Consider the following 22341-nt stretch of genomic DNA (forward strand, 5'->3'; position numbering starts at 1 on the left):
CAAGATGGCCACCAAACTCACACAAGAACATATAGGAGGAACTGAGGTAAGCAGACTTCCTGAAACAACCAAGCAGAAAACAAAATCAAAACAAATACAGAAAAAACAAAATCAATGAACCTTGGGAAGGACGGGTAGGTAACAGGACGAGGAAGACCAAGACTTGGAGTAATGAAAATTACAGGTAATTGTTGTTGTATTTATTTCAGAAACCAATATAAATCGGAAGGTAGTTTCTGCCTGCACTTTCCATTTTTCATGTCCTCTTCAGTGCAGTGAGACACACTTCTGATTTCTGTATACAACCTTTTCTTGGATTGCTGATTTACCAGCATCTTATGTCCAGCAAATTAACATTTGAACTCAGTGGTGCTCATATTTAAACATGCAAAATGTCGTTCTTTGAGATTCTGGCATAGGTGTTCCACAATTACTACTTATTTGCTGACAAATCTGCAGGCAGATGAATGATCTTCTGGTGATAACAGCCCACCTGTATTGCGTAGTCAGAACTGACAAAATGTAAGAAACTACCCCATCTAGAAAGAAAGAAAACATTGTGAAGCCTGTTGTCCCTTTTAACATAAATCAAAAATTCAGGTCGGATTGTCAAGAGACGATCAATTCAAGCAGGCCCAACTGAGTCTCAACGTGGAAGGTGAGGTTAGCGTCTGCTTTTCAGCAAGCATCTAGCTGATGGACATCCCTGATTGATTGAAATTTTCTAATTGGGCAGTGAACAGCTTTACGACTCTCCCACACGTCCCAACAAACAGCTCCATTGTTATAGTGTAGACCTAAGTGTTGTGGCCAAAAGGGGTGCAAAAACAGTTTACATCTATTTTAGTACTACTGCCTCAGGACTCGGGAGGTGAGCCCAGAATAGCTGAGTCACTTACCACCATCTTTTAGCTGCAATGTCACATTGGGTCTAAAGAACCCTAATAAAATATATCCATGTTTATGTAACCCTCCATTAGCTATTGATATTGCTGACATAGATTGCATGTACAGTACCCTGAAGCTACTGGTATATACAGTTTATGTACATTGTTATTCAGCTATTTATAAGTGTGTTTTATTCAGTGTCTGAACAGGCATATTTAAAACATTAATAGCTACATTGTATTAAATTAATGTATAGCATTATTTAGCTGATGCTGTGTTCAGTTAATTCAATGTATGCATGACATCTGTTAGCTACTGATCCTATTGACAGTCATTGCTTAAACCTGGGAATGTAGGGCCTTGTTTACCTTTTGCTATATGCTGTGCGTTCCTTGTGTGTACAAAACCGCTTTACATCTTGCAAAATCCTACTTATTCCAGCCTTTGTCACTTCTCTTAAATATTTATGTTTCTCATGTATATACAATATCCTTTAACTGCCTCCATATAATGCCACTAGGTGTGTTATTGTCTTCTCGTTTAACTGACAGCATTGCTGTCTTATAACTGTGGGACTGTGAAAGGAATCGTCCATTGTACCTGACTGCCTTTGTTGTATTTCCACTACACAGTGCTAGAGTGACAGATATTGACTGTAACACCCCACTAGTCTACAATACCACCATTGTCAACACTGAAAGGACACATCCTAAGACACTGCAACTTACCTTAACTCATCCAAGCTCACATTTAGGTCCAAAGAATTCTTAGATACAATCAAATACCCCCTACAGTGTATCACTCCCACACAGACAGCAATGTATCCTGTTTCGTAGGAATGATAAGTTGTTGTTGATGCCATTGATGGTTGTTCCAGATCGCTTTTATGACAGTAAGGCATTGAGCTGTCTTCTATTAGACGTGGTTCCTAATCTTGAAGATAGATCTATACTCCATGGTGTATCTGTGAGTGATGCTCTCAGGATCCCAGCTTGTGTACTGAAAGTCCAAGGTGTAAGAGTGTGGCGTGAGCTCCCAGCACCTATGTTGGCACCCTGGTGAAGTGTTTCGCATATATCACAAATGGCGAAGTGAATTGTAGATGAGCTCTCTTTTCTGACCCGCTCTAAACATACCAACTTATCCTAGGTTTAAATTCAACCTCGTTATCACCTTCACTTGTAGGTGCCACCATCATGCACCGGAATAGAGAAGAAGATAAGATCTTTTTTTCAGAGGGGCCCAATTTGTGATTACTGCGAAGGAAGATGAGGGAAAGTGTGGCAAGATGATTATACACAAGGGAGGCTCTACCACACACACATAGACTACAAATAAGTGACATTGACTTGTCTGAATCAGTGTGAGTGCATCTGGGGTCCAGTCTGGCTGGGCCGTAGCAGAACATGAGTGATATCACATTTCTCTCATGCATGTGACATCACTTGTCTGGTGGAAGATTTCTGTAGTGATATCATATGAGAGAATTAACATCAAAGAAAAAATGGCTGGGTCAAAAACTGTGATTGCTTAGGGGAAACTGAAAAACAACATAGAAATCAAAATTCAAAACAAAGATGTAAGTACGTCTCCTGGAATAAACACAGACAGTACCAAACCAAAAAACAGAAAAAGAAAGTGCAAAATAGGTGTTGTTCATGTTAGGCATTCGCACTGTATATTGCATTTTTGCGGTCTATCCTTGCCCAGAGGTGATCTTCCTGGTCCTGCAAAAATGCTCAGATATGAATCAAAAACTTCACTTTTCCCTTCAGTCTTACAACAGTGATTAGTATTGTGTATTAGTATTGAATGCTAATTTCAAATCCATATTTCATAAAGTACTCAAAACCCAAGTGTTTCAAAGGCATTCCTCACTCATATTATTACACAACATTTTTATCTTTTATTTCAAATATTGCATCATCCGTTTTCCTTCAAAACCTCCCACGTCGGAGCTTCGCCTCCGAGTCAATGGTTTACATGAAAAGTGCACAGAGTATTATTTATCTGTCTTTTACAAAAACAAAAAAAAAGGATGGCAAAAACATGTCCACTTTGTTCCGAAGCGAAGGCGGGCTTTCCCTTTCAATCTCTTCAGCATCACGCTCTCTTTCAGGTGCACACGTTTCTGCGTTGGTCGCATAGAGACAAAGTAAAAACAAGAGGGGAAAATGAAACAAATCAATAATAACAATAATTTTCGAAAAAGGACTACATCCAAGTCCCTCGAGTCATGCTACAAAAAGAAAAAAAAAAGGTGCAAAGATAAACAAGTCCATGTGCGTTCTCAGTCACAGCCGTGGGCGGCAAAACCCCACCTGCTTCCTTGCTTTGGTATTTAAATAACTAAAAAAGGCTTCTTATATATATATATATATATATATAAAGCTTTACAGGAAAGCGGGACGCAGAAGTCGAGCCGTCCCGGAGAACTCATTGTCCATTGGAAAAAAGGCTCATCCCCAGTCATAAATAAATAATCTCTCCCCTGGTCTCGGTTCGGCGCCAGGATCAATATCTCTTAACATCTTACTTTATTTTATTACTGCTTTTGGTTTTCTGGGGCTGATTGAAAGTTGCTCAGAGGAAATCTTTGGTTTTGTTTAAGTGTCCGTGACATTTAATCATGACTTTCCATTGCAGTTTAATTCCAGCCAGTCAATCAGTTAATCCACTTCAATTGATTCTGTGCTCTCTGTGATTGGCTTACACTCATTGGGCATCCTCTGGTGTCGACTCAGCTGGGTGGCCTGTGTGAAGCTCCTATCGCACCTCTCGCACCTGGGGGAGGCAAGAGAGAAAATTGAGAACTGGGGAACTGCTCTGTAGGCGGGGGAGGGGGCAAGAGGATAGGAGGGGAAAGGGAGGGGGGGCTTTTTCCCTTCATCCTGCCTAATCGGAACAGACACTCAAAAGTGGCATCAGATTTTACCGGCTCTGGGGTGTAATTGGTGGGCTACTTTCAAGGCCACGACGCTGGTGATGGGACAAGGGCCTTTGTGCTTCAGAACAGAAGAACCTGTCAATAGGCAGTGGGGAGGTGATTTCTCCAGAGAGGCCTGCCCCACTCAGGCCCGGGGAGCTGTCACGTCAAATAGACACAGAACAAAAAGAGATTTTTTAAGAGTGAGCCATCAAAGAAGCAGCTTGTCTGCAGTTTTAGGCTTTGTGACCCCCCGAGAGAAATTCATGAGAAAAACAATATCACCTTTTGCTGATTTAAAATCTGGAATTCTGGGCTCGGAGTCTCATGAAGCTTACAATGGGACACGGAAAGGGGCTGGTGGTGGTCATCTTCTATGATAAATCACTCACCCTGCGCTGGTAGGCCCTTTAATAAGGTTGGGGTTGCTACGATTCATAATAGTCCTGTGAAATGCATATATTGTTTGGATTGTTTTTTATGTTAATTTGGCTACACAATGGACCATGTAAATTTACCAGTGTGCAAATACTATTTGTTCCTGAAAAAGTTTCAGTATAAAAACAAACTAATGCCCCTTTCAGTTTTTCTTAGGGCCCCTTCATGACTTGCCCAAATAATTCCCACTGTTGCGCAAAGCTGTGTTTGCACAGGGAAGGAATTATATGTTGTGCGGATTTTATAGCCTTGGTAATAACTGGGTGTGATAGAGTCCGCACCCCCATTAGATTTCTACAGGTGACACCTGCCAGAATTTAATGGCGGAAAAGGGTCCAGGAGTTACTTGCTCATGAGATCTAAATGCTGCAAGTGCCAAAAACCATATGCTATTCGCTTTTACTGGGAAAAACTCAGAATTGATGCTAGTTATTTATCACATAAACTCAACTTTTATGATGACTATCTGCAGGTCAAACCTGACATATTCATTAGAGCAAAAATGACTTGTAATTAACAGGTCATGCAGATTATGGTACAATAAGTACCATAATCTGAATACTATTTACCAAAAACTTGTAATAGTTATTGCACCTGATGAATTTCAAACACTTCAAAGTCGGTTTATGGCATCAGATAGTGGCCAAATCAGAATCAGGTCCTTGGTGTGCTGCGAGGTCACTAGGTAAAGCCACCCTTCAGTACTATAAGTGGCTTATCTATGGTCATGTTGTTACTAGGAGGCTACTTGTGTGTGTGATGTACTTAATTCGTGATCAAGTGGTTCTTGTGTGGCTATGAAGTCATCTAAGGCATCTCTTGTATGTTTTAGAAGAGGACTCTTCTGTGGTATTGTGGTTCTTAGGAGCTTGAGTGACAATGTAGTTAGAAGAGTCAACTCGTGTAGTCATATCTACTTGCCTCTTCTGTCCCCTGGGAGCTAAGGGTCACATCCTGTGTGGTCATGTGGCAAGTCAGAGGATTTCTTGGGGCGATTTTTTTAAATCTAAAGTAGCATATTTTAAATCATGGTAAATGTAAGGGGATCCCCACAATTGTGCATGCCCCCCTACGAAGTACCCTTTGTCTCTTCCTGCAGAGTAGATTCAAAAATAAAAAACAGCTCAAAGTTGCCATTGTATAAACACCAGAAACCTCAACTTTATCAAAGAACACATTTATTGGTACTTCTTGAATATATACTCACAAACAAAAACATGTAAAGCCACAATAAAGTCCAAACTCTGCCCCTTTCACAGAGATTGTGTAGACTTCACAGTTTCCCACTCTGTCTTTTTCTTTTGTTACAAAAGCAATCTGACTGGAAGATGCACACATCACCTTGCCTACACTGCCAAATAACTAGATACGTGTCTCTCCTCGAGTCCGCACTACTCCTGTAATCTCCCCAAGACCTTCCAGTCACGGTGCGCTGGGCCTTCCTTTTGCTGTTGTTTATATTATAATACAAGGTGATACAAAGCTTCGACGACACCTCCAGAGCAAGTGGGTGATCTAATGATGGGTTGCATGGAACTATGAGAATAACACAGCACCACGTATAGTAGGCAAGTGACCAAGATGATGCACTGAAATATCTAACTGATTTATAATATCGGTCTTATGGATCGAAAACTGAGCACGTGGTTCGACCCAGAAGAAAACAGCAAGAGCTGGGGAGAATCCCACAGGGCAAGTACCTCCATAACTGCACCATTTCAGCCAGAAATATCACAGAGACATTTTGCTAATTGTATAAGACCTTTGGTAGGTAATTCTTACAAGTTGGCTTCACTATATTGTACTGCCTGGGGCCTAAAGCGCGTGACAACTCACTTGACCCTGACGCAGCATCTCAAAGCTGTCATATGCTGCTAGGGACCATAATATGCATATAACATCTATTACAATTAGTTACTGCCTAGGCTTCACGGGATACAGTGAGAAGTTACAGGCGGGACAGCAACATATTCTTTTTTGAAAAAAACATGAGGTTGAGGTGAAGTGTTGACCAGCCACTTGTAAACGACTTCAAAACACTGAAAGAAGTCCTGTTCAAAGCAAGGTTTTTATTGGATTCAGCTGTACAGCAGGAAAAATACTTTTGAGACCAGAAACTAAAATTCAATGGATTCTTCTATGTTTATTTTTAGGGTTTTACAAGTCTCTCACTAAATGAGTCTTGTTTTCCTCAACCAATACTATGGTCAATAGTTCACTGAAGGTTGCTCAGGCTACAGTATGTGATATGGCATGTTCAATCTGCTAATTACACAATTATGTTATCACTTTTTACAAGGGATCGACCAGCCTATACTTGATATTAGTAGTGACTCCTAGCTTATGAGTATTCATATAGTTTAACATGGCTGTGAACAACAGAGGTCACCATCATTCGATGCAATGGTACTCATATTGCAGGACATGCTAGGCCAGCTGGCTAAGTTGGCCCTTTGAGATTTCAAACTGAAACCTGTGCTTAATTTGTAAAAGAATAAGGGCAGAGCCCAGCAGTCCATGTCAGTGCTACTGTAGGTCCGCACCAAACACCCAAGTCTGCATAATCTTGGTTCTACCTTATGCCTCTTTGAATCACTACAGGCACTCCCTGCCTGTCTCTTGCTGGTTTTTTTTATATCCCTGATTTCACCATTTGACACTGTTTTTCCATCTTTCTCTTCCTTCTTTGTTCCCCCTTTTATGTTTTCCTCTCTCTTGTTTTGGATCAAAGCATTTCGAGTTAAAATAAGTGCTGGTCTCCAAAAATGATTGCTGGTGGGCCCCACCTGCAACCACCAACTCCAATTAAGTACTACCTGGCTCTATCCGATTGGACAGGCCTGTGATTATGGCTTTATGCTTCCAATCGGAAATCATCCTTCTTGTGTGTTTTTTTCTGTCTTTTATTCCTTGGTGAGAAGGTTTAGTCGCAATTGTCCTCAAACACAGTTGCAAATATCATTTAAATGTGAGTTTAAACTGTAATTTTGTGGAGAGATCTATTTTCGATGCAAATTACTGGTTGCACACACATAAGGTTAAGTGGTAAAGCCATAGCGTGTGATCCAATTCCACTACATCCATGATAAGGTTAAAAAAAATACCTAACATCCTTCATCCTTCAAAAACTTTGTGCCATTAACAGGACTGAAGTGCTGGTGGTCACTGTGTAGCGTAAATTGTGCAAATACTGTCGGTAACCAAGCTTGTTACACCCCGTTGAATGCTGAATGATAAGGTAAAGCCTGGCACACTTGGCTTACCCCTGAATCAGCATGTCACCAGGCTCTGGGGTGCACAGTAAACTAGCAAGGCTCTTGCCCCCACCGCCTCCTCGTTGCATCCCTAGCGACAGCGGTTCGGCTGCGGCGGGACTACATTATGCGGCCTGTCAGGGACCGCGCTATCATAGCAAAGAAATGATGCTTCATGAGTGCCTCTTGACCGCCGCACTTACTCATAAGTTTCAGAGAAAGAATGTTCTGTTGAGGCAAGGCAGAGTGCTGAGATTACATTTTCATTTATCTAAACTACTCAGCCAGCCATGGCGTGTCAGCATAAATAAGTTGTGTTTCTTTGATTGTCTATCTGGGAATATTTTTAGCCGCCTGCTCCACTGTTAAAAACTGCACTGTGATCTTGACAAATGTAAAATGTCAGCTTTAATGTATCAGACCTATCAGCTCAATGAGAATAACTCAGAAGTATTGATCAGCTAATGATTTTTGGTGTATTCATTAACGTCGGCGCGCAGATCATCCTCGGCAGAGGCCTGAAGTGCTGATGACACATTAGTGTATTGCTGATTGTTTATTAGAAAACTGATTAGTTAGTGGATTAGTGTGCCAAAATATACTACCTTTCATCACTTGACAAACTTGCAAAATATTGTATTCAGACTGAGCACGCTTGGGGGTTATCAGGAAAGCACCAGAATCAATTTCTACAGGAGGAATTAGCTGAGTGTGTGAGACAGTGCAATTGACTGTGCCCATACTTGTGGCGCTGTCGTTTTTACTCATTTTAATGTTTTCTTCTGGTTTTCCTCTGCAATAGATATTTCATGTTAAACATACTCTGGCCTAGTGGCTTCCAAAGAGGCTTCTTTGAAATCTCAGATTGACGCATTACGCTAAAATGGCTACACTGGGATTTTCTCAGGAGGATTAAAAGGCAGACCGAACTGATGGACAGAAGGGTGCAGGAAAAAATCCCGAATACACAGTAAAGCATCAACAATATGCAAGTTATTTTCATTCTCTAAAATGGGTAACAATGCTGTTCACATTTAAAGGGTTTGGTGGGAGGCTGGTGAATTACTCCAAGCAATCACACGGACTTTGTGATGTCAAGAATTCGACTCAGAGTACAATTTCAGTCCGTGACTGGTTTGAAACCTTGCGCTTGAAGTTGTATGTTCATACCATGTTATATGATTGTAATTGTCGTCGAACTTGAATTCAGAAACGTTTTTATCACGCATGTCCTCACAAGCACAGAGATAGGCCCTGTGGATGCAGTATCTCTGCCAAAATGAGGTCGATGTCCCGCCTGCCGTATTTAGAGTGTATGTGGTCTCTAGGCACTCTAAGTAGGGTAAACATGACATCCACCGGTTTCTGCTGGAATGTCACGTCCACTTCTTGGTGGATGTCCAACATCTGTCAAATTCTAAGGTCCATATTTAATATTTAACATATAATGCTGTTTGTATATGAATAGGGGGGCCAGAATTACCGATGCATTTGTATTCTGAGATCATATAAAGTTAAACAATTTTATGGAAGTTAAGTTTTCAAGCAGGACATTCAGTGTGTCAGGATGGGACTCCAGCAGGAATTTCCGAGAATACCATTCGCGATGCACGCACTGCAGCTATGTTTAATGAGGGGCGTTTTATACACAGTTATGCTTGACTTTCATTGGGCAAAAGAAGCGTGCCATGTTCCAAGACTATCATGCGAGGTGGGAGGGACTATCTGCATATTAAATGACAGAACAAGAGAGTATTATACTACAAAAAACAAGGTGCGTGAAATCATATTTTCATTGTTCGAAAATATCCCGCCAATTCAGACAGGAGGCCTGTGTCCCCATGGTAAACAATAGTAGACCTGCCTACTTATGATGCCACAGGCTGAGCATATACGTTTTTTAAATAGCTCTATTTTCTGCTATTAAGGAGAAAATTTGCATCTTATGAGCATTATATACTTGTATTACACAGGAAATGGCGTCATTTATGCACACTTTCCTATTAAGTAACAGAAACAGTGTCTACCTCATAAATTATCAAAGTGTTTAAAACTACAGATTTTTTCATCAGATGAAGATTTAGAATGGCCTAGAGATATGTTTGGAATCTTCGCTATTTTACCATTCTAGGTGTGTTTTTGTTTGTCTTGCTGAAAAGAAATATGTCAGTTTTCAGATGGCTTTTATTGCATGGCCTGGGGCCTGAGATGTGCAAGTCCCTATTTACAGGCATCACAGTAGAACAGCATTCCACAACAGTCACCAATTCTAAAATAGTTTACAGAACTGAAGTAGTGGAGAATCAATCCGAGGTACTTTCATTACGTACAGCTGCGTCTTAAAGAGCCCAATCCTCTTTATTTGGTGTTTCACAGCAAGAAGAGTATTTTATTTGTGACTCTCTTTTTCATTAAATCTAAGATCACTCACACGGTTGTGCTCTCATCATTCAAATCTGCACTAACCTCTGCCATACTTGCAAGTTTTGAGAGCACGGGTTCGTAGGGTCAGACAGGGCCAGAAAATAGACTAGCCGAAACATGGAACATGTCGGCCATGACATATAGATTACGTATGGTGAGTCCGTTTTTGACTTCTACTACGGGGCTTTATAAACGCCCCATAATTATGGCTTTCCAATTACTGTCGGGAACTCTGAATTTACGACGAAAGCACAACGGGGACACAGGTAAGGGAGCGTCCCACTTGACACTGTCTTATACGTGTTACGCTTGTACTATAATGGCTCCTAGTACACTAAGTCGTTACATGGGTTGCACCGGAGTTCTATGATACTCCGAGCATAGACTCTGTATTTCTAGCTACCATACCAGTCTCTCTGTTGTGGTCTTATATTCTAAAGCGTGTTTACATAGAACGGAACGCTCTGTAAAGAGGAACTGAGAGCCATACGGGCTCTCTGTATCACGTTAACGTGCTCAACGTGTCCGGGAGGGGCACGGAGCACGAGGGTACAAATAAAGGACGGAACTGTGGTGACGCAGTTCCGAGTGTGGCAGCAAGGCATCGTGTCAGTGTGATTACTAGCTCCTCGCGCCACGTGTCTACAATGGCGACGAGTGGGATGCGAGTTAGCGCGGTATGAACAAATTAAAATGTCCAGTACTGTAGGCGTGTAGGAGCTTACTTGCAAGAGAGGTGCTGCCGGCTGGAAAAGTCACGGCGGGAGCCCTGGCTGTCGAGCGCCCGATTGAGAAGGGTGTGGTGTGGTTTCCCGGTCGGGGAAACCCAAGAAGGTGAGCCAGCAGTACGGCCCCGCCCAAGAAAAGACCGTCACATGCTTATGAGTTCCCAATCGGGGAAACTCAAAAATAAAGAAGCCAGGCCCGGCTCCGCCTTCGTGTTGACTGCCACGTGGGGCAGTGATCGCTTCAAAAAAAAAAAACGCTCTGCTCGCGGGAGCGAAGCAGCGCGTCTGACACGTGGGGTCGTGAGGCCCTGAAGAACGCTCTGCTCGCTGGAGCGAGGCAGCGCGTCTGCCACGTGGGGCTGTAAGGCTTTGAAAAGCGCTCCGCTCGCTGGAGCGAGGCAGCGCGTCTGCCACGTGGGGCTGGAAGGCCGTAAAGAGCACTCCGCTCGCTGGAGGAAGCAGCGGATGTGCTGAAGAAGAGCCGTGTAAGCTGAGCGCTGCCCATAACAGCGTCTCAGCTATAACAGAGCTGAAACTGACACGCAGGTGGGAGCGTGTTGGATAAAAAAAAAAAATAAAAAAAAAAAAAAAAAACAACAAATTTAAACACAGTTAATAAAAGAAAAGGGGAAAAGAATGTTGACTTGGGAAAGACACTATATTGAAGGGGTGTAAAAATGAGTGCACCACCGCCAGACAATGCAAACAATGCCAATCCCCCTCAACCACCAGGGAATCCCCAACTCCCAGCTCCACTAAACAATAGCGTTCACTCCTCGATTACCTCTTTGCCACCGTTTAGCCAACTGATTGACCCGACCACTGCTGCGCCAAGGTGGCGTCTATGGATCAATCGCCTAGAAAACTATTTTTGTGCAACCCGAGAAATGGATGGAGCTGTGCGCAGGTCGGTGATGTTGCTGATGGGGGGAGACGAGCTACAAGAGTTGTTTGATTCTTTGCCGGATACAGGTGAAAGGTCGGACTTTGATGCAGCAGTGACTGCGTTGAACAGACATTTTGATCCTCAGCTTAACTCGGATTATGAAAGGTTCAAACTGAGACAGGCGCAACAGACGGAAGTAGAGTCTATGGATATGTTTTACGCCCGATTGAGGAAACTAGTGAGTTCGTGCACGGGGCTGAACCAGCAAGAAGAAATCCGAGCGCAGATTATTCAAGGATGTCGGTCCAATGCTTTGAGAAAGCTTATCCTTCGGCAACAGGGCATGTCCCTTGACGATATTCTGATTTTAGCGAGGTCACATGAGTTATCGGCAGTGCGAGCAGATGCGATGGCGGCAGTGAGAGGACAGTCGTTGGCTGCTGCTTCTTCGACTCGTGTAGTTCAAGTCAAAGAGGAACAAGTAGAGGCCGTCCAGACACGTCCGGCCACACCTCGCAAGATGAACCCCAGCAAACCCGGTGAGAGAGTCTGCGGGAGTTGTGGTTATGAACATCGACAGAATGCGGGGTGTCCGGCCAAAGGTCAGTCGTGCAATCGCTGTGGGAAACCTAATCATTTTGCGAAGGTGTGCAGATCCAGGAGGAACAAGCCAGGAGAGCCGAAAGGAAGGGACACGAATGTCCGGACTGTATCGAAAAGTGTGGAGGATGCAAGGGATCAGGCGATGGCGAGTGGTCCAGTTTGTGAAGAGGACGACGAAGAAGACATTTTTGTAATATCCTTTACGGGAGGAAAGTCGGGGAAAAAGAGACCCCCACCCATGAGTGAGGTGCACGTCAATGGCACGCTGGTGTCTGTACTCATTGATACGGGAGCGTCTGTCAATGTCATGGATGAAACCCTTTTCAAAAAGCTGGTACCTGCCCCGCCACTTACCATGACAGCAACTAAAATATACAATTATGGGGGTAAAGATCCACTCCCCCTTAAAGGAACTGTAGAAGTGGCTGTGAGTAGTGGAAACAGATCGACAGAGGCGAAATTTTATGTGGTAGCTGGAGATCGTGGCACGTTGCTAGGATGTCACACGGCCGAAGATTTGGAGTTGGTGTTCTTTGCGCGTCAAATATATGATAATCAAGTGGAGCGCCTTCTCCAGGAGTTTCCGCAGCTGTTCGAAGGACTGGGTCGTTTGAAAGGAAGGTGCATCAAATTGCACATAGACCCCAATGTAGTCCCTGTGGCTTTGCGACATCGTCGAGTGCCGTTTCATCTTCGCCCGATTGTTGAGAAAGAGCTGCTGTCTTTGGAGGAACAAGGAGTCATTGAAAAAGTGGATGGGCCGTAAAACATGGGGGAGATGTAAAGAGGAACTGAGAGCCATACGGGCTCTCTGTATCACGTTAACGTGCTCAACGTGTCCGGGAGGGGCACGGAGCACGAGGGTACAAATAAAGGACGGAACTGTGGTGACGCAGTTCCGAGTGTGGCAGCAAGGCATCATGTCAGTGTGATTACTAGCTCCTCGCGCCACGTGTCTACACGCTCCTCCTTCTTTTTAAGCAACTATTATAAGAGTTTTACTTTAAGGTCTTACATCCTAAGTGTAATCTACATAGAAGAGACTGCACCTGCCTTACTCTTAGCAATTATATGCAACTGCTAATTTGATATTGACATAGACCCTTTGCACGTAGTGTTTAAAATGGGACTTACAGTACCTGCTCACAACACCAAATGGTCTCTCCAACCCTATTTGTGGTGTTTAACTTTCAGTTGATATGTATTCTCTCCTTAAAACATAGGCCTTCTGACCTCACATTTGTTTGATAACTACTTGCTTAACACACAGAGGACACATTCTTCATAACTTCCAGCACTATCATTTACTACCAACACATCGTTTGCCTAGTCTTGTCTTACTGGACAATGGGTGTTCATAAGGATAGAGGTATATATCTATATATTCATTTTTTATGGATGTTATTACTACTTAGATCTTATTGAATATTCCCACCATAAGTTGTTACATTTTCTCTTCCTTTTTTCTTAGCTTATTTACAGTGCTTTACATTACTATCTAGATGGACTTTTTAGATGATTCCTCCACAATTTATGTAGGTCGCTTAACGTCGGGTGATTCACTTACTGACAGACCATCTCTATTGGACTCTTCAGGCACCTTGCATCTCTAATTTTCTAACTGTGTGTGCACTGTGCCTTCCTCACGTGATTGGGTGATCTATAATTCAAAATCTGGACAGGGCTTGGAACAGTTACCCTAGAAACTGCACTAATTCCTTTCCTATGGGCACTTTCTTGTTTACGCCCAGTCACTGAGGTTAAGTCTGTCCCACCTTATTTGTAATTAATCCACATCACCTTTGCCCAAATGGTACACACCATAGCTGATGTTCACCACTTTGTATAAATAGGTTTGACACCTATATATTGCTTATACGTACTATATCTTTCTACAGCCTTGAAAAAGTTACTGTGTGACGAAACACATGATGGCTGTATCTTTGCGAACTAAATAAATCACATTTTGGAACAGCAAGAAGACTACTGTATTATAGGTTTTGGACCCTCTACACCAGTTTCTATTGTCATATTGTAAAACTATTCGCATTTACAAGTGCTGTGGTCTCAATTGTATTGGGGCCAGAAAATAGGCCTAGTCACCAAAATAAAAGGGGCCCCCTTTAGTGAATTAGGTAGTGAAAAATGTGGACAGCATTTGACAAATCTGGCAGTTTTGAACCTGAAAAGACACGCTGTATAAGTGTTTTACAAGGTATGGAAGACTACATTTTATTTTAATATCAGGAAATTTAACTGTAAAAAAATGCCCAGCAGACCATAAAACAGGTCTACAAAATGCCAAAAAAACAGCCCTCACACTGATCTGTCAGACCAGCCCATCAGGCACAGCCTGATTGCCCAGAAGGCAGATCAACCCTGCAGGTTCATACTTGACACTTTACTACTATCATCTGCACTCCTGCCCATCATTAGGTCAAGCGCACAATCGCTTTGACCTGTTGTAAGTATTGTGGGCTTTTAACCACGCCCAGTACATGCCCATCACTTCCACTTGTTTGTTGGCTTGCTTTTCAAAATTCCTTTGTTATCATTGGTAAATGGTTTATGTTGTCCCTCGTTGGGATGGCTTTGTTACAGCCTTGCAGACTGCCCCTGTGACATAGATAATTTCACAATTGCCGATATGTTTGACTGCGAGCTAACTTCTTTTTTTTTGTGCCTCTCCTTCACGCTCATGCTCATGGCGGCCATGGTGCTTTGAATCGGCTCACATGTGTCAACTTTTTACTTTTCATTTTCAATTTAAGTGGCAATAAAAGTCCAGTTAGGAATTTACAAAGCTAATAGCTCTAACTAGAGCAAACGCAAGACCCATTTAATTGCAAATACTTGTTTTTGTTCTGCATATACGCATGTCCACAAGTCCTGAGGTTGAGGTTGGCCTCCTTCTTGTCAATATGACAGAAGCACTAGCTGTCATTTTGTGTCTCTTTTTAATGTGAATACCGTTTTGATCATGATCTTTCAAAGGACTGACAAGAATTTTGCAAATGTAGGTATGGCTCGGTATTCAGAAAGTTGATTCTTACAATTAGGAAACATTCTGCAGCACTGTCAATTTATTTTACCTCAGCCTGTAGATATTCTGACTGAGAGCGAATCCAAATCTTTGTCGATGTCTCAGTGAATAACTGACATATTGTCTACTATATGTGTGGCTATTACTGCCACATTGGCACTCTCTCTGAACCCCCACCTACTGGAAGACGTATGCTCACATGCTCTCCTTAGTCATTTAAGGAAGAAGTGGAGGTTTTCTCTGTAGATCATGGTAATGATGGCTAGGTTTTACGAAGGATGGAAAGGGAAAGTCGTAGTCTAGGTCAAAAATGTAAAGGATCCACACAAAAAGACATCTCAGAAGGAAACTGGGAAAATTGCTACCTCCAATGGAAACTCTTCAACATGTTGTTGTGCAATAGCACAGTGATTGAATGAGAATGACAAGCATATCGTGTCAGGCAACGGTGCCCATCCTCCATACTGCCATCGGCACAGAAAGATGTCCTCTTGAGATTGTAAGACAATGGTACTGCTAACTTCCATACCTCAAGGTTTAATTCTACGATCAAAATTATTTTTAGCTATACACATTTACTCCTCTTGGATACACTCCCTTCCAACTAACCGTTTTGTATTGCCTAGGCGTAAGTTAGTTTACCAGCCTCTCCTCCCCACACTGTGCTTGTACACCTGCCTCTAGATGATCCCTCTCCATCTTCGCTGAGTGGACAGCATGTGCACCCAGCAAGCTGTACACCCCAATTAACTGTTAACTGCATGCTTTATTTCCTATATATGTCATTAGGATAATGAGCTTGTGGTCACATAACAGCATATTGTTTGGTGCATGGAAATAGGACACACATGCATCTTGTAGGGTCTCATCGGTGATATAGTGGTCATTTTAAAAGTGGCATGTTATAGGAATTGATACTGTTTACCTGAATATCCAAGCGTCTTTGGCTCATCTCTTAAAGAAGCATTGGAAACCATCCAGTTAAAAGATAAACCTGGTGGCACATTCACTGATTATAGCAGAGAGATAGAGGCTTGCAGGTTCAAGTGTTTGAACCAATGTCTAAACAGTGATTATAAGCCAAGGCTTCTGGGTCTTGAAGTACCATTGGTGTCTCACACATATCAAGGGACCCATTTACAAAGGCATTTTGAGGTACATAATGCAAAACTCGTGCAGTGTTCTTTAGTGTACTTTTACATGATTCATTTAAAATTAGTGCAAATACAAATGACATTGCCCTCTTTGTGCTGAATAGGAAGTTGGACATTCCAAGGCCAATTCATAAAGGCATGTAGCAGTACATAAAAAGAATATCCTTGTAGTGCTCATAAACGCTTTTGTGAATCAGCTTCACTCGGTCTAAACACCTTAAATATCCTTCTGCGTACAACAGGTCTTCATAACAGAAATTGAGTAGCAGAGAATACAACAGAATGAGAGCTCTAGCGGGTAGTTTCACTCGACCTTTAGAGGTAAGTGTCCAATTTAACCAGCTTTTTCTATGAGTACTTGTAACTTACACCAGTATTAAGCTTGAACCACTCCTGAAGTTCCATGACTTGTTCACAATACAATTTTTGTGGGCGGGTTTATCTTACTCCAGACTTGCTTACACACCAAAAAGCATATTTGCAAATCAGATCCTATAGCAAGAAAGACCCGAAATGGATATTTATCAGAGAGTCACACCTACGTCTGGGAATGCTTTTTGGATCTGTTATAGATACTAAGAAGTAATTTATACATAAGACAGGAAAAAGACACAAGTACTAACAGAAAAGATTTGTGAAGTGGAAGTTTAGTAGTTGTCGTGGTGAGGTTGTTGAAGAAGGAGTCCACGTGTTGCATTTATCATAGTATACTTTCCTAAATTTGTATTACTGAGTGATATTTAGTGAGAATCCACTGTTCAAACATATTTATCTTGGTATCAATGATGAGAGAATAGAATGGCACCTATATCTGGATCAGCAAAGCAGCTACCTGAAACTGAGGGATAAGCTCTGGCTGTGCAAATCCACTATGCCTACCACTTGTCCTCTGCTTATACCAAGAGACAAGTGTCACTTTGAGACACAATTTTATTGTATTGTAGGCAGAACTTAGCAATGCAATTTATTGGACATCTGAAGCATGATAGCATTGATGTTCTGTTTGACTCATAGTGCATATCTATCCAACAGAAATGTATGTGTTGCTATAATTGGGTCTAAAAAAAGTGATGCAACTACTCAACAATGAATTATGCTTTGGTCTGTCGAAAGGTCAATTTAGAGCATTCTTCATGTTCTGTGTGAAGACATCTAAACAAAGGTAGGAACGGAAGTCCATGGCTGTGTATAGTCTACTCCCCTCTCTTTCTTAGCATCGCAACCATGCTCTCAAACAAAAACAGTCTAATGGAAGAAGGGGTAGATTATTCCTCGAGCAATAAATTGTTTCTGGATTCAAGCATGACTATCCTTCAAACCTATCGCCTTGCAGGGAGCATAAAGGGCACTGCCACAAGAGTGATACTGCAGCATGTGCTCTGGCCGCAGAGGACTAGTCCCTTTTTGCATTCAAGAGATTATGGTAAAATGTCCCAATAAAAGGATTTGGGAACCTACTTTTTTATGTAAAGAGCTTTCACTACTGTGCAGTCAATTTCAAGCGCTTTTGAAGGACAAAGCACAGAAGACTTAGGGACAGATTCAAGAAAAGTGACGCTACACCTAGTGCAGTGCCACTTTCCTTGCTCCCGTTAGCGCCGCCCCCTACTGCTGCCGCCATTTCTGTGCTGTATTTAAAACACGCCACATAATGGTGCAGGGTAGGGGGCAATAGCGTCTTTTTTTTATGCTATTGATATACTCTGCAGAAGTAGCACCAAAATGTTAGCGCTACTCCTGCAGAGTACATAGGGACCAATTATAAATAATGGAAGCCCCCTTTTAATGCCTGCTTTAAACAAGTAAATTTCCTTGAGCCATATTTTTCGCCCCCCCACGGAGGAACACATTATGCCTAGCACAGGCATAATGTGGCCCAAGGGTTTAAAAAGTGGCACAATGTATGCTTTGTGCCACTTTGTAAATATGGTGAAGTGAAAATGCCACTTTAGCGCTGCCTTAGTGTAAAAAAAAATGATGCTATGGCAGCACAAAGGTGGGGCCAGGAGCTCTTAAATCTGCCCCCTTTAGTTCTTATTAGGAGGTGGGTAGACGGGTTGGAGTGTTAATTTAACAAATGTTGATTTCAGATCCGTGCATAGGTGGGATGGGGAAACCCGGCTTGACTGATGCTTTTAGTCGAATGGTTTCTGGCGCCATAGGGTATGGTAAAGCCAGAGGTGGTGCTTAGAAGTTAATCTTTAGTCCTCACCTGAACTCCAGTGAAGTGCTTTTCTGTCTGAAGAGGTAAAGGGTGTTGTGCAAGAGGATGGGTCATCTTTATGCAGGGCATCAAATTGCAAAATGGATGAGCTATACACTCTCTATTGAGTTCAAACCATCCCATATTTCTACAAGCTGTGAAACACAGAGCACAGGTTCGGTATTGTCATTCTGTGGCAGGCCCTAAAAATGGACAAGAGACTGGCAGATTTAATTATGCCAATGGACTTCTTCAGCTTTGCACTTTTCAAGTAAACATAGATTAGGATGTCATCGGCAGACTGCATTAAAAGACTGCAGCTGGGGCAGGGCAGATCATCCCAGCATGCACCACGCCACAAGCACATTTTATAAGCAATCTGCTAACGAAAGGCACAACATACAGTCTCTAAAGAAGGAGGCCATGCAGCGACAAAACAAAGACGGGGAAAACAATTATCGCTTACAAAATAAACAAATGAATGGCTTTAAATAGAGAAGAATGGTGCCTATCGGAAAAATGACAAAAACGGGATGTTAAGGAAAAAAAATTAAGTGGAGCCAACAAGGTTACACGTAAGTAACACCTTAACATTAAAAGAAATCTATTTCCCATTTTGACCCTGAAACCTCTTCAATTAATTACTAAAATCTATTTACACAGCAGCCAGATAAAATCAATCTTATTGTTGGCACTATGTTTGGCTGGCTTCCTGTGTCTCTCACACATTCAGTGGAGGGCGGTGCAGCTGTGCAGTCTGCGCACGCGCGGGCTGCATTAGAGATGCGCTGATGGCCATAATCAGCAAAGCCAGTTCCAACCTTCAGAAAACCGAAGCTACACGTCATATTCTTTAGTTGAGAGCTGGTGCTCTATTGGTGTCATTTTCACCACCACGATCTCAGGTGAGCTTTTTTCTTTGTGTTGTCACTAGTGAATTAGCATTTTTTTTGTATCTACCTGTAGGATTTTTTTTAGAATTTTAAGAAACTCTATAGCCTGGTTTCAAAACTCAAACTGCCCACTAATATGAGTTACCATTAGATATATGAATTGCCGCATTTATAGTAGTCAGAAATGTACTCCTGTACTTCAGTCTGCGTCTGGTGTAAGATTCCGACTTTTATGGACCTCAAAAAGAATTACAGGTTTCCTAGTGACCATCTGTGACAGTCACCATTTCCCAAGAATAGTTCTGAAATTATTTTTGAACTACATACTGTTCGCATGACTAACCGTTTTTGTATGCTAGCACATAAGTTTAGAAAGACCTAAACGTACTGCACGTGGCGTTTGCACTTTGTTATTTTTTTTGTCCGAGGGGAAAACACTTTTCTTTAGAAGAAATCCCTTTCTCTACACTCCTGCCAATTTTGGAATGTGTGATCCCCTCTCCGATCTTCAGTTGTGTTTTACTAGTGACTGAGCAAATCCATTTAGGAGTCTAAATTCAGATTTTGTGAATAGTAAACATTTCATAGTACTCCTAAAGGAACACATTTGCATACATTAGTTTAAATTTAGAGGTTCCTGGTTCACAAAATCGTGGGATTTTGAATTGGTACATAGATTTATACACACACACTTAAAATTCCATTACTAAGCATAATTTTAAATGAGTAAACCTGTAGACAGGGATGGATTTTTTGGGCATTCCATGATGTAGAAACCATCAATAGATGTTCACTCCGGTGGTTCAGGCCTCTCAATCATATCTATGAGGCGACCCAAAGCTACCCAGCATGGCGGCGACACAAGGCTACCCTGCGTGGCTTTGCATGGCCTCATAGATATGGAGTACGCTTTGCGCTGCCTTGCCATACTCTAAGTCAAGGAGGCATTCCATGGGTGTTGAGATGGGTTTCCCCTTGCAACATCCATATGTTTTGACACATTCCCAGATTTACAAGAATCTGTAAACCTGGTAATGCATCAAAACTCCGTACCTCCCCATGGGAGGCGTCATGAGGAGAAATAACTTTGGGGCCTATTTACAAGGATCGTGCACCACCAGTACGTCACTCTTTCTGACACACTGGTGGCGCTTTCTTTGCTCCATATTAACAAAGTGACACACCTAGGTAGATGTGCCACTTTTCATCGGGATGGGTCGTTTTTTTCCTTCATCAGAATCGTCTGCGTCGCATTAGAAATAATATATGCAAAGTAGGCACACCTTCATAAAATCCCCTCTAAAACATACGCAGTGGTATTTATGACTTTTTCCAAAAGATACGCCTTGTCGGTAAGTGGGCTGCTGCACTTGAGATGCATCAAAATTCCTTCACCTTTAAAACTCAGGCGTAGGAATGAGACATTGTCTGTTGAAGAGGAATTTGACAAGCTGAAGTGACTTGAAACTGTGTAATCTGCAATCAAGTCACGTCCCCTCAACAGGTAAGTGAAGAAATAAGGTAGGTAACACAGTAAATCACACATTACACACCATTAATGACATGCCACATGTATGTAGGCCTAGTGGTACACATAAGTACTCTATGCCCACTTGTATGCGTGACATTCAGGACCAATGTAATAGACTGCAATGTGAGTTTTTCACCTTTGATGTAGCATGTTCTGTGTAGGACCGGAATAAATCAGTTTTTAGGTGGACAGCATTGTTGAGTTGTACAGTTTATTCCCAAAATGTTTTCCATATTGAGAAATAGAAATGGAAGAGTGGCAGTGGAAATGCACTGATGCATAATATGTTACCATTTAGAAATATACGTGTTATATTTTAGAATGAGTAGAATGCATACATTTTTTATGTGTGTGATTACTCCCTGGACACTGAGAAAGTAATAGCTTTCTGGGAATATTTTTGGACGTTCCAAACAGAGACTAATTTACCCTAAAACCTCTGTGAACACATTCCTAACTTTTCAGATGCCTTTGCAACTTTCTATAAAGAAGTGAAATTAGAACAGGCCTCGCCCATAAATGTTTGATTTTAGTGCTATTTATAGGTTTTTTTAACGTCACCCACAACTTTTTTTAGGAACTTTGCTCTATTCTTAATTTTCTTGAAAGCATTTACCTCACCTACTCACAACTGACTAAAAAGAGGGTCAGTACTGGGTGCAGGTGGTGTCGGTGCTGGGCACTAGCGTTACTTATGAGGGAGTGAGAGAAAGACAAAGAAGAGAGAAAGAGGAGGAAGTGAAAGATAGGAACAGTGGCATAGGGAGAAACCAATTATGAAAAACCTACAAGAGTGAAGTGGAGACTTGAAATGTAGGGTTGTGGTGGAAAGAGACATATGGTGGAGTTAAAACTAGATAGTTTGCTATTACGCAACCCCAGAATTAGGCAGTGCTGGCTGCTGATGCCTAAGACAAACTTTGGACATCTGCACTTTTTATTTTAAATCTAATTGACCATTAGCTTGTTTGGATGGTATATTCAGTGATGGGAAAAGCAATCCATCCCCGAGGATGTAGGATATTTTACATCACTGATAGAAAAAGTCGAACATGCATGCCTGTGAAGTGTGATTAGGATAGCACTGAGAGGTTGTTGTGGGGAGAACCCCGAGGCTGCAGTGGTTGAGGCCATGGTCCATCTTGGCAACGTTGTGCGCTCGAGAAGGGGAAAATGTAGCCTGGATGGATGTTAACTAAGACCTGGCTGTTCGAGCAGTAGCAGCACCTCCCCCCCCCCCACATTTACCTCCCTCCCCCATCTGAGCGCCTTGAGACTCTCACGGGTGACTGCGCTTTACAAATTCCTGATTGATTGAACTAACTAACTGAGGTAGCGTCTTGCTAACACATCACTTGATAACGTTTTTT

At 42.1% G+C, this 22341-nt stretch overlaps 1 protein-coding gene across 1 annotated transcript in view; it reads right to left on the bottom strand.

Annotated features, from left to right (window-relative positions):
* Positions 1-2796: 2796 nt before the first annotated feature.
* PRDM6 (PR/SET domain 6) overlaps positions 2797-22341 on the bottom strand; it is a 249583-nt gene continuing 230038 nt past the window's right edge. Inside the window, exon 7 of the mRNA XM_069221885.1 lies at positions 2797-3672. Within this exon, the coding sequence (XP_069077986.1) occupies positions 3558-3672 (115 nt within the window). The 3' untranslated portion in view covers positions 2797-3557. The remainder of the gene's footprint in view (positions 3673-22341) is intronic.

Source organism: Pleurodeles waltl, chromosome 1_1, assembly GCF_031143425.1.
Source record: "Pleurodeles waltl isolate 20211129_DDA chromosome 1_1, aPleWal1.hap1.20221129, whole genome shotgun sequence".
Taxonomy (NCBI): Eukaryota; Metazoa; Chordata; class Amphibia; order Caudata; family Salamandridae; genus Pleurodeles; species Pleurodeles waltl.